The sequence below is a fragment of the Lytechinus variegatus genome, chromosome 7, assembly GCF_018143015.1.
Source record: "Lytechinus variegatus isolate NC3 chromosome 7, Lvar_3.0, whole genome shotgun sequence".
NCBI classification, from domain to species: Eukaryota; Metazoa; Echinodermata; class Echinoidea; order Temnopleuroida; family Toxopneustidae; genus Lytechinus; species Lytechinus variegatus.
The window spans coordinates 29859977-29873621 of record NC_054746.1 but is presented as its reverse complement, the minus strand read 5'-3'; the positions used below and the strand labels follow the sequence as shown (position 1 = coordinate 29873621).

At 35.2% G+C, this 13645-nt stretch overlaps 1 protein-coding gene across 2 annotated transcripts in view; it reads right to left on the bottom strand.

The window, feature by feature from the left end:
- LOC121418951 (nuclear pore membrane glycoprotein 210-like) overlaps positions 1–13645 on the bottom strand; it is a 41234-nt gene that overhangs the window by 23952 nt on the left and 3637 nt on the right. For both annotated transcript variants that reach the window (XM_041613185.1, XM_041613186.1), the window contains exons 5-25: positions 13084–13234; positions 12305–12437; positions 11411–11539; positions 10973–11047; positions 10072–10184; positions 8520–8660; positions 7926–8063; positions 7284–7439; positions 6995–7103; positions 6641–6727; positions 6124–6275; positions 5702–5873; positions 5209–5329; positions 4616–4715; positions 3940–4132; positions 3408–3514; positions 2827–2928; positions 2372–2473; positions 1394–1522; positions 754–881; positions 74–215 (exon numbers count right to left, since the gene is read on the bottom strand). In XM_041613185.1, the coding sequence (XP_041469119.1) occupies positions 74–215; positions 754–881; positions 1394–1522; positions 2372–2473; positions 2827–2928; positions 3408–3514; positions 3940–4132; positions 4616–4715; positions 5209–5329; positions 5702–5873; positions 6124–6275; positions 6641–6727; positions 6995–7103; positions 7284–7439; positions 7926–8063; positions 8520–8660; positions 10072–10184; positions 10973–11047; positions 11411–11539; positions 12305–12437; positions 13084–13234 (2680 nt within the window). The remainder of the gene's footprint in view (positions 1–73; positions 216–753; positions 882–1393; positions 1523–2371; positions 2474–2826; positions 2929–3407; positions 3515–3939; positions 4133–4615; positions 4716–5208; positions 5330–5701; positions 5874–6123; positions 6276–6640; positions 6728–6994; positions 7104–7283; positions 7440–7925; positions 8064–8519; positions 8661–10071; positions 10185–10972; positions 11048–11410; positions 11540–12304; positions 12438–13083; positions 13235–13645) is intronic.

Below are 13645 nucleotides of genomic sequence, written 5' to 3'. Positions count from 1 at the left end.
GATGTAAGGATTTCAGTAGCTTATAACAATTGTCAGTGAAAATAACTATTGTTTCATGTAATGCTTTCCTCACCTGTATATCCCTGAGTTTACTTGAAACAGTATGGCCACTCTTAGACATGGCGGTGAAGGCGAGGGTTGTAAAACCAATACTAGCTCCATGTACTGTGTAGTAGGCCGTGTGTTGATCTCTACCAGAGCTGTCCATGTCAGGTCTAAAAGAAAAGAGATATGATATCACAAATTTAGAGCATGACTAGATATTCTATTCAGCAACTATGCCAAATGAAGCACAACTCTTATCGGATATGGCAGCCACTCTCCTGGAAACGTGTTTCATCAGCTTTTGCCATCTGATAAATTTTCAAATCTGACCTTTTTTCGTTTTGATTGACTGAGATATACAGGAGTCTGATTGTCGCTATAATTGATAAAAACTTATCAGTGCTGAAACTTGTATCAGATGGTCCCATGAACATTCAACTTTTTTTTAAATAACAAGGTTTTTCCTCATCACATTTGAAACAAACTCCCCACTCAGTAAGTCTTTCAGATATGAGCACGTCTTTGGATTGAACTTAGACATCAGCCCTAATAAATTGAAAATAAATTTTTTTAAAATAGGCAACATTTCAGGATGGTCAAGTCAGGGTAATTATGCTGTACTAATGTAAAACATTAAAAGGTACTTTGGATGACACAAAAGTAATGCTACATATGCTAGTACACTTATTGCCATCATAACTCACATACCTAAGGGTGATGATGTTGGAACCTGGCACTGGTTCAAGCCTCATGAGTGGAAAGTAGGATACAGATAGAGGCTGGTCTGTGGAGTCTAGGACCTGGACTGCCGCTCGGATCTCATGATCAACTTGGACCTGGCAACAAACAAAAAATATTCATTGTATTCTGCAAATAATCACGACTGTTTAATATTTCAAATGGAAAAATAAGCAGACTAGAGCACAACTTCTCTCTTTTTACATCCCCATCCACCATCTCCCCTTTCTCTCAACCTCTTTTTATCTTTCACTCTCACACCCTCTCCCCCAATCCTTTCCTCTCCCTCGCTTGCATAGCTATTATTTCAATAACACTCAAGCAAACAAGTTATCCAATAGTGGTTAGTGGCCAATGGTCAACCTCTATTATTCCAACTACTGTTACCTTCTTCGAAAATATTTATATATCAGACAAGTTTATGAGATGATGTGGAAGAGGTTCATCCTGGCGATGGATGGAGTAAAAGAAACAATCGGTTGTCTCACATTGGATCAAAGTTTATAAGATTTGAACTTGAGGCTCTCTTTTCTTCAAGGGATTTTTTTCTTTTATTCATATCTTTCCCTTTGATTATTGTACACTATATGAAAATATCTATGACGATTACCTTGTCAACAACCTTGAGGTCAATGGTGTGTACACCTGCCATGTGTATCTGTGCTGTAGCATGTTGGTTAGTGGCAATGCAAAGATCGTAGGCAGTGATGACCAGAGTCCCGTCGCGTAAGGGGATAACCTGAATACAATACAAGGTAAAAGAAGATGTAATGCCAAACCTTGATGACATGTCAAAAGCAATAACACTTAACATTGTCGTTACAAAACCTGTCTGTAAAGACCACTTTCTCTCTACCGTCAGATTCACCAACTGAACAAATTACTACCAATAATAAGAGTATATTTGTAAATACAATATAGACGGTGACTTTAAGATATATACAAATACCGATAGTTCACATTATCATGTATCTAATTACATAATTCAATAATCTTCCTGTTCAATTGTCATACATGAATTTGAGTCACAATCATTATCTTTCCATTTGTTGCAACAAATTTCCATTTGTTGCATTATAATTTTTTTTTTCCGATAATTTTTCCCATCATTGTTAAATACCCAATCTCTTTAACTTTGTTCCTATCTCCCTTTCTTCCTCTTGTTTCATTCTGTCTTGCTTTCTAACATGTTCTCACTACATGTACTTTATTCTGCCTCTGAGGCTTCCTTCTCATATGCTGGGTATTTCAATTACTTTCATATTTATGTATAATTATTTTGTAGAAAAATTTAATTTTTATATTTGCCTATTTCATTCTAAGTTGTATATTTTTCATATGTCTGTATATACGATTTGTAAACTGAATGTAAATCAGCCTTTGGCTGCTATTTTCAGTGAATATTTGAAATAAATAAACCATTCAATCATATTTGAAATAAATAAACCATTCAATCATATCTTAACATGAAAATTTGAAATTAATTTAAGCAATAATCCTTTTTTTATATAAAAATCACAGCAGCATAAAAAATGTCATATTTTTAAACAACTGAAAAGGTTCACAAATGGATAGGGTTACATCATACCTCAATTTGTTTTTTCTTTTCATCATATCTCATCTCTGCCAGACCTGCGATGTTAGGACGGATTAAGAAGTGACCAGAACCTCCTTGAAGATTCAATGATGCCTTAAGAAGAAAGGAAACAGTATTTATGCTCAAAAATAATCAAGGGTATTAATACATTATCAAGAATTTTAATGTATCAATGGATAGCATAAATTATGATTAATGATTAATATTGTGACAGAAACAGAGAAAACTCCTGTTATATGAATCATTTCTTACACACTGCTATTTGACTGATAAAATTGAAGGAACAACCATGGTATTTAACTAAGTTTTCTGTATCATAGCAAATTAATATCTACAAATGACAATGTAAATTTACCACATACACAGGCATGATGGAATAATACAAGTGAAGGGTGAAAAATTAAAGACTAAATGGAAGTAGCAACCTTTTTAAAAGTTTGACTTACTTTATTTGATGGATGATTGAATAGAGATAGTCTGTTCGGATCAATACTAGCTTCCATTACCAGACCTAACTCAAGAGATGCACTCACACTGGGTACTTGACTCTGAAGAAAAATATACAAATTAAAAGGTTCAAGATCAACTGTATTACTTGTCAACCATAATGCCTTTAGTTATTTTAATCTACTACAGCAGCTCAAGACAGGTTTTATAGAATTAAATGGAAAGAATAAAGTCAAGGATAATCATCAGCGGCAGCACCATCACTATGTTTAAAGAAAACCAATTCTGCCAAAAGTAAATTGAAAACAGTAATCAAGGATCTATCCCACTTTATCATGGGATTCAGATTATAACAATCTGATATAAGTTCAGTTCCAGCTAGTTCAACAATCTGATATAAGTTCAGTTCCAGCTAGTTCAACAAATGCACTTGTAGAGCTAAGAAGGTCAAAGTTATGTCTTTACCCAGAAGTAAAGCCCCATAACATTTGGTATTTTACAATCAACAAATGCGCAAAAGAGCAAAGCATAAAAGTTTTCATTCCAATGAAAGCATCTAATATTTTGTTGTGATACTTACCGGGATTGCAATAGCATGCCTCCTAAACAGCACATTATCATATGCAGTGGTAGTTGCTGTCAATGTTACAGATCCTTGACGATGCTTCAATGTTGTAAGTTCAAAGGCTGTATATTGAAACAGAATAAGTTAATATAAAAATAAATGAGCATATAACAAACTGCTAAAGCATTTTTCAATAGAATATTAACAGACAAATATAATCAGCGACATTCAAAATACTGACCCCTGCAAAAGGGCAGCTCTACAAACATTCATAAAGCAACACAAAGGAAAATTTGTTCTCTACATTCAATTAAGCACTTCTTCATGCCCTACAAACAAATATAATGAGTTCATATTATTCAATGCATTACCAGGTTAAAGAGTTAAATGATTAGTAACAATCAAACTTCTGTAATTCAATAATGCCAGATCATTAGAAATGAGCTCAAATCATTTAGTGAAGTACTGCTCAGTATTTGCTGGAAATGCTGTCAATGTACATCTAGAAGTATCACTGTATCACCACAATGTACAGGTAGCTCCTCACCTCTGAGTGACCTTGATCCAGGGAACGACCCATCCTCATCACTGTATGATGTCTGTGGTTTGTAGTAGGAAGCTAGGTTATGATCCGTGCTGGTCCATGATACAACCAATGAAGAAAAGTTATGAAAGAGCCTTCCATGGCTGTCAACGGCATTCACCAGAATCTCTACGTCTTGTCCATTCATGACAGGAATCTAATGAAAACATGAAGAGTAAAATAAAAAAAAAGAATTTTTGATAACTGTGGTTTGTAGTATGATGCTAGGTTATGATCGATGCTGGTCCATGATACAACCAATGAAGAAAAATTTACTACAGAGCATTCCATTGCTGTTAATGGCATAATAATAATAAATACAGCAATTTTAATCAAAACCATCAAGATTAATGCTTATATGCCCAAGTCTCTGCAATGGTAACAATCATTGAAATTTGACCACACAATCAAACTCCGACAGAGATATTTTGGGGCATTTGATGACTAGACAACCTTGTACACTTTCACTTCTAATATACCTATATAAATTATTGTATGAAAGAGCAACAATATTGACCCAAAAAAATCTTCAAATTTCCTTCTGAAGCAGTATCAGAAATAGCATACATGGATCATTCCACACATAATTGCTATAAAAGAGATCTAACATAATCAAATACAGGAATGATTCAAATCTTACCTGGTTGTTTGAGTCAAGAGCAATAGGACAGGGTACCTCTAGATCTGGCTGCTGTACTACTGGTATGAGCTGAAGACTTACAGGCTGGGTACATAAATATCTATCAAGAATCAAATTTGAGATAGATACAACATGAATATCATTTTAAGGTCAATTTACTCAATCATTTTCACGGCAAATTACACTTTATGTTGGCAACCATTAGAGATAAATAGGGGCTCTTTAGAAATTTACAATGACTATTTTTCATATTTTAGAATCAGAAAAAAACTCAAGACGCTAGAAGTTGACTGCAAAGTATAATTTAGTTTAAATTGTGAGGAATGAGGTCAACCATTATTGACTTCTGTATAAAAAATAAAACTTAGTCTCACTCAGTGAGCAAAAGGCCTCAGGCAAGACAAATACCCACTTTTCAATAAAGGTATGTACTTCTGACCATCCTAATTCAAAAATCAGTTATGCTCTCAAATATAAATGGACTGAGTGGTTCATAAAGTAAATCAAAAACAGATGAAAAATTGATGTGAAAGTACAATAAGGTTGATTGTTTTATGAAACTGCCAACTTACTGAGCTATTTCCACATCTTACCTGACTGTTGCTGTAGATCTCGCAGGGAACTTATTACGAGCAGTGGGATCATTACCCACATTGACCGTCAGCGTTTGCTCTCCAAGGTGACGACACAATACTTGGAAAATGTGATAGTTCTCTGCACAAGGAAAAGCATATTTCAAAGCAAACTTCATAAATACTGAACTGGACAAAATTAGCCTTGAAAGTCTTGAATTTTGTCATGGTATCAAAAGGTTCCAATAATGATTATTTTCTTTCATTCTTGTCTATCCACTTATTTTCAATTCCAGAGCGCTAAGAGATTCATTGAAATTTGTTCCATGTAATTACTGATCATCATCATTATTAATATTCTGGGGCTTTGTAGTATAAAGTAACTATTATGGTTACTTTGCCATACATTGGTAAATAATATGAAAACAAAGCTCAACAGCCATTCAAAAACATTATTCCATCATCATCATCATAATCATCGCCATCGTTGTCATCATCATGTTAGACTACTTACTTGTGGCACCATACCCTCTGACATGGGTTGATCTAACCCAGTCCTGTTCCTCTGCCTCAAGGTTCTGGTAGTAACGTGATGGGTCCAGGACCCAAGGCTGTGGTCCTCCTGTTAAGACCAGGGTCTTAGACGCAGCTAAGGTAACAATGGCAACGCTATCTGGATCCAGCGGCTGGAACAAGAACAATCAAATATGTGTCATTTATATAAAAATATTTGGGCTTTATTTTTACTACAAATAGTTCTGTATTACTTTTTGTTTCGAAACCCAACAGTAATTTATGGGCAACTTCTGAGGGCTCATGTTTAAGTTGGCTTTTTGTTCGTTTCTGTTGTTTGAAGCAATTAATTCTGAATCGAAGTTTGTTTTGAAACAGCAATTTACGGGCAATGAAATGTGATATCCTATAGAATGTACTTACTTGCAGGGGTGCAAAGGCAGCGATGGTGACGGATGCCTGCAGCTTGACCCCGCCTTGTTGAAGGGTTACACTAACTTGGGTGTGACCTACAGACATGGCCTTCACATGAAGAGTGGTACAGGAGTCAGATACTACATCAAACTTTTCACCAGCTGTCAATGTAGGAGAGGAAATAACCAAAAAGATTCATCAAGTTCATGAAACTATTGTTGTGATGTTGTTGTTGCTGTTAATATTGGTGTTGTCATTTTAATCATTGTTACCTTTTCCACCGTTGTTGAGAGAAATAAACTTTAACTGATGATTGTTTAACCTCTTTCAAGTAAATCAATCAAAACTAATAAAAAATCAAAATGTAAATATGCAAAACCCAATATACGTATATCACTGGCATATAGCTTGATCAATGAGTGAATGATGAACATGACAATCATTGTTTACCAAATACTACATCAAATTGTATTCTTAATCCTGAGTGACCTTTGAAATTGTTTTAAAAACAAACAAAAAATCTTACGTTCAGTTTTCTGGAAGATGCTTTGATCAGCAACATCAGTGACAAGAGGAAGAGATCCGCAGTGAGTCAGCATCACTCTTTCTTTTCCTAAAGATAGAAAAATCACAAAACAGATAAAATAAACTTCAAAACATATTCATAATGAAACTGATACTTGTGTGGGGGAATCACTTTACACCTGACAACACCAAACATGAAAATATACAGGCTTTAACAGGTTACAGATGACACATTAAACTCATGCCCTTGTGCTTAATTCAAATATGAAAGGGAAAATATTCAAACCTGAAGATTCTGAAAAGCATAGCTCAAAGCAGAAGCCTGATTTCAAGACACAGACAGTAGGCTACTCACCGGCTTCATAGTAAGCCTCCATTGCAAGTGGCAGATGAAGAATTGACCCTACTTCACCCTCAACACGGGAATCAAGGAAGATCATCTTAGAAGGTGGCAACAAATAAACCTACAAATATCATAACAAATACAAACAGATTAATAACAAATGGTAAAGAAATTCCATGTACAGGTGAATCTGCCTTGGTCGAATCTCTCCAACTCAAATTTTTTTTAAAACACATTTTTTTTAAATTTCCAGTAAAAGATTTACAGTAAAAAAGACTGAAATTAAATTGTTAATTCTTACCCTACTGAGTCCAAAATGTGCTGGATTCCGGTTATCTGCAGCCGTGACATTGGTCATTCCTGGAGTGTCTCCTGTTGTCACGAGTCCATGAACGTTCACCGTCCCTGTAATGCGCTTGGACGATGACCAAACATAGCTCCCTGTACCGCCAGTTGCCTACAATATAAAGAGGGCACAGTAAAAGATTACAAGAGACCATAACTTTGGGGGATACAGTTCAAATGAAGAGTAAAGATACAGAGTGTCATTTTCAGAAAAGTTCCATCCTATTCCGTTTGGAATAGGAAATGATTTTAAGTCTCAATCATCTTCAAATAGCCGACCCCATATTGTCAATGTTGCTTTTAAAATAAGTAGACTTTAAAAAACTCTATTGTTTGTTAAGACTGTTTAGATTCCCAGATGTGTGTGGTATGTTATGCATTAGCACATTGTCATATCATGTTCAAAGGACACATGTCACTGCATAATCATCAATAAGGTTTTAAGTGTTAAAACCGATGTGCACTTCAAATTATGCTCAACTCTTTGTGTTCTGACTAGAATAAAATTGAAGATCTTGGCCTCCTGGGACTCTTTGAAGGGCAACTAAAACTTTCACCATTAACCAAACATTAAAGGAATGACTCTTCACTGACTAACCTTGAGTGGGTATTGGTAGCCTGGTTGACCAGGTTGGTAGGCAAAGGCAATGTATTCTGGTCTGACTAAGATGGGGTCAAATATCTCGGCCTCCTGGGACTCTTTGATGGGTACTTCAAACTCTGCTCGCTCACCATCCTAAAAAAAAGCATTTAGTTTGCATTCTTGGTTTTCATGTGACATCTGTTCAACAATAATTCAAATGAAGGCATAATGCCTCTAAATCATCAAGGCTCAAACCATTCAAAATAAAATGGAAATGGAGCAAAAAGGGGTGTTGGATCTTAGGTCATACAAAAAGGTTCATCCTTAAATGAAATTACCAGGAAATGATTTACAAATATGAACATTTTGGATTGTAATATTGCTCATTGAATCCTTATGTGTAAACTTACTAAGAAAGAAAATTTCCAATGGGTACGAATTTACCATCAATACAAGAGCTTGTGTAATGGGCAATGGTTCTTCTTTTTAAAGCCTGATGGATTCAAAGACTATGATTGTAGACAATTATGTGCAATCAAACATACAAATCAATCACACAATCCATTGCTAAACTGAATTGAACAGGTCCCTTTACTGTTTGGTACTTACAGGTTTAATCATTGCCACAAGAGCAGCATCGATCTCTGTGATACCACTCTGTAAAGTCTTCACGAAATGGTATGAACCGTTCTCGCTGGATCGTATCACTTGGAAGTACGCCTCCGGGAATATGGTATCAATGCGGATATTCTGCACATGGTTAATAAGAACAAAGAGAATTACCACAATGCTGCTTCCCAAATGATTGCACATGTAAACATAAGTGTTATCATGCCACACATGTATCACTCACATGACTGGATATGAGAGGCACAAAGAACACTTCTACAGAAATTTACTGAGTACAATGGTATATTTGTTATATAATCTAAATTTTCTAAGTGTTGTGGAAGATTCTACTTTATTAACAAAGTCTTCCTCTGTGTTCAACATGAAAACAAAATGAAATAAATTGGGAAATTGCCAACAAAAGGTGTATTGGATTCCTGTAATGCTGTCCTATGAAATGTGTATAAGAAGTCACATCCTGTTACCAGCGTTGAGAATCAAATATTGATATTTCTATATATCAATTTAACCCTAAATCTCCCGGGGTATTTTGATTCTTGTCATTCCCGGGGGGGGCCATTATGCCCCCCCTTAAGATCTCGGCCGCTGATCGTGCGAGCGACGCAAAAATTTGCACGCTGGTAGTGTGCGATGTAATCTACAAGGCTGTATGGTAAAATTTTCCAAAATAATGAGATTTTATTTTATATGAATTAATTATGCTAATTTATGCATAAATCATACTTTTTGCTCTAATTCACTAAATAAAGCTCCTAGAATGCTAATTTTTGGTAAAAATTTTCTTTGTAGCATTCTTAACAATCGTAATTCAAAAAAACTTTGGTTTGGAAATAAATTTCTTATGTATTTTATTGTTTTATGAATTTCTTATGTATTTCTTTGTTTTTTTACTTTTTGTTTTTTATTTTTTTTTCAATGGAAATTGTTCCAGACATAATTCTGATCATAAACAAGGCAAAATTAATTAAGTTTAATCAGTAAAAGTAGAAATAATGAAACATTTATGAATTTTGGCTAAATACCCAATTTGCATTGGATTTGTACATGAAATCACGTTTATGAGCAATTTTGGGTCTGACATGCACTTGCATAATGTTGCGTAATGTCGTAACCGCGTACCCGGGCGTCACAAATTTGGTCTCAAAATTTGCGCGAGACTTGAATGTAAAAAGTCAGTGAGCTGCGAGGTGAAAAAATTTCGCGCAGCAGATATATCGCGAAAATTGTTGAGGGGGGGGCCATTATGGCCCCCCCCCCGGGAGTATTAGGGTTAAAGAGTGTGATCATCATTGTTGAGCACAATACTTCCAACCATAAAAGAATCAAATAAGAAATTAGAATTACACCACTCCCTTACAATTCACAAAAAATAGCAATGGGAGCATGTAGAAAATGACTTTCCATTCATTTTCAATTGCAGATATCTAGCTGAATTTTTTTAAATATAATATGTACCACATGATGCCAAATTAAAACTAATAAAAAAGCTTACGCTCTATTGAACAAAGGAAAATCAGAGAATCACACTCACAGGTATGTCTGACGGGAACATCTTGTTGCTCTCTCTATCATAGACATCAATCGTTATTTCATAATAATGGCCAGTCTCCAATACCCAATTTCCACCAGGCACTATCACAAATCCTGTAAATAAATAGTGATTGGAATTTTATGAACAATCCTAATGCTACATTAATGTTCTTTGTGCAAAGCACTCCTTAAATTTTGCCACTCCCCATCCAGACATACATGGGTACAGCCAGGGAAAGAATTCATTGTATATTCTACGCAATGTGATAACAAACAATGATCCAAAATAAAATTACTTCTTGAGTCAAGACTGTTATCTATATTTGACACTATGTGCAATTCATTCTTTTTACTCTAAAAAACCAATGGCCCTAATTCACAGAGTTGGTTTTGATGGCTGAAAATGCAGATCCAAACCATAATTTATGCAGATTTTGTCTATTAATCATGCTGAATTCAGTATGTACATTCATGAAGGTGAAACATTGAATGTGCAGTTTGTCACAGGATGCCAAACTCATGCATGTTGCTGTGATTTACGACCACTGTTTATTCCCCATTTTATTTGGATGTGTTTAGATGAGGTGATATATATGTTATCATTATCATTCCTTTCTTAATTAAAAACAAAGTAGTAGGCATTTCTAAACATATGTACTCAAAAGTAATTACTATTAAATCTACATAAAACATGGTTATTCATACAAAACTTATTAAATTATTTTCCTGAACTTCGGCCAGAAAATTACTTAATTTGTGTAACAAACAAGCTGTTCAGTACAGCAGTTTTCTACCCCACCCTTAAAAATACTTTTTTTTATTTCAAATAGCAAATACAAATTTTTAATGTAATTTCTAAGGTTTGAAACAAATGAGAATTTTTAATATTATCCAAGACTTACCCAAGTAAGCTGGTTCAATAACATAGATATTTGCTGATGGTAGACTGTCTTTGAATCCCCTGAAATCTTTAAAATCTGAGTCGCATATCAAGATTAAGGTTGATATAAAGGGTGGTTATTCAAAAACAATTTAACAAAACCCTTACAAGTAAAAAGAGTTCATTCACTTAACGTTCTGTAATATGGCTCTCTTGATCAACATTACTGATTGGTCTTAACGTATCCATCAACTATTTTTATAGATAAAGCACATAATTATAAAACCAAAATAAAATCCAAATTTAAAGAAAGGGTTAAAGAAGTAAAACTGAAAATAATCATAACACTTTACAATAAGCTATAAAACAAATCAGCAAAACTGAACACTGAGGACTATGTCAAACACCAGAGGTGTTAGACCGATGTGTAACCTGATTCTATGAGATTGATAAAGGATACTCCTGTCTTGAAGCATGATCTGTGTGTGTCCTAAAGCCAGACCTGTCACCATTGAATTGCTTTCAGTAAGTGATGCCACTGATGCGTTTCCAAGGGCAAGGCGATACTGGGTAGATGGCATGGTTACAACTGTGAATAGGAAAACCCGAAGTAGGTGATTAATCCATATTGTGAGTAGAAACCTGTTCATGCAAAGCCAAACAAAAGCTCTGGAGGGCAATTCCATAAAATATGTACGTCCGACTTCCTACATATAGGACCTTCATGAAATTTTCTATCTCTGATTTCTTGTTCTTTTGACAGTCTGAATGTTCTCATAGAATCCTGACTTGGTCAGTTTATGAAGTGAAGTAAGACTTAAGACAAATGGGGGTCGGAAGTACAAAAAGGTTGATCATTTGATGAAATTGCCCTGGAGTGAATATTTTAGTAGTATATGACCAAAATGAGTCTCTGAGTATCGATTTTTAATAACTTATCTTACAAAACCAGGATAGCATATTCAACATACAGTTTCATTACAATCATAACAATTTTTTTTTTTTGCAATGCAATGAAAGATACTGCGTTGGCATGAACATAGCATGTACTGTAGAAATATCAATCAGCAAAAAATAACATCTTGCAATTGAATGGGAATTGATCCGTAATTCATTTACAGTTAGGTACCATGAGGATTTTTATAAAAATGGAATGTATTGATATAAAATCTGTCTATAAAACCATCACATGGAGAAAAGAAAGGTGTTCTTTATGAACAAGTGGTCTTTCTAGACAGGCTCCTAATGATATTTTGGTAGGAATTACTATTAAACGAAACCAAACATATGGTCTTGATAGACAGGTGGTATTTCTATATCGGTGGTCACTAAAAGCATATTTGGCTGTACTTACTTGTTGTCTTTCCCTGTCTGATTTTCTCCACACTGTAGTAGATGTAGGCATGAACAAGGATGTAGATATCTTGAGATGGATTCAATGTAAGATGGTCAATGACAATGAGGCGTACAACACTCTGCTTCACATCCTATTATAACAATAACAAAATGAAGAAATCATGAATGATTCACTTCCATCTGTCAAGGATTTTTTTCAAGTGGTAAAAGGGTTAACTAAATCCTGTGTGATTTATTTGAAACTATGGCAGCACCCAGGGACACCACTAAAACAGTGTCCCTTGAAAAATCTTGATGCCAAGGGGGAAGTGCTAACACCATTACTCAACTAACCCCAGAGCTGGTGCTATAATTGTCCTTTCTTCTTTGAAGTTCATCACATTTAAAAAAATAAACTTGTTTCCATCATCCCCCAGCATTATTTTTCTCCTTATTTTCTCACCTGAAAATGACACCTGGGGCACGTCTCCCCTCCCCCATCCCTGCCACTCTCAAGATACACCTCTTGAATCATCAGCTCTGAGGATCAATCACACCAGCCAATTTCACCTTGACCAAAATGTTGGGTAAACTAGCCATCAGGCCCTCTATGAGGTTCCTATCATCCTCAGCCCAACTGGTCATCTTACCTTGAACCCAGGCATTCATAATGGATTCTATCACCTGAAGTCAAAGAGGGCATCCTACCTTGAACCTATCCAATTTGATCTTGACCCAACCTTGGCTGACCCAGCCCTCAGACCCTCATATCATCTGAAGCCCAAGAGGGCATCTTACCTTGAAACCAGCTGATTTGATCTTTACTCCGACCTTGGCTGACCCAGCTCTCAGACCTTCAATGAGGATTCTATCTCCCTGTTTGCCACCAGCTTCCATGGTGGTGATATGAGCAGGTGGGTCATATGGCAAGTCTTTGAACTGAACAATTCTTCACAGATTAAAAAAATGAAATATTAATTTCATAATTCAAACGATCCCGATAAAGCCATGGTAATAATTGCAATTAGCACCTTGAATAACCTGCAGAGTGGTTACTAGTGTTTAGTAACTTAAATTATCAATCCTTTTCATCCTTTTTTTAAATGTAATATGCAGTATTCAAAAAGAAAAGAATATTAAAACTGCAATGTTTCAAGCATGTTATTTAGGTCAAATTTACAAAATACATAACATTATCAAGAATATAAAAATTGAAATATTTTGATCAACCCAATTTTCTACAAACTTGGAGAGTGATGGAAACATAATTGCTATTCCTCATCAATCATATGTTATGCAAGTTCAAATTCCCTGATTTTCTGGCAACTCCTATAAGCCTGGTCAAAACACAGCATGCCTA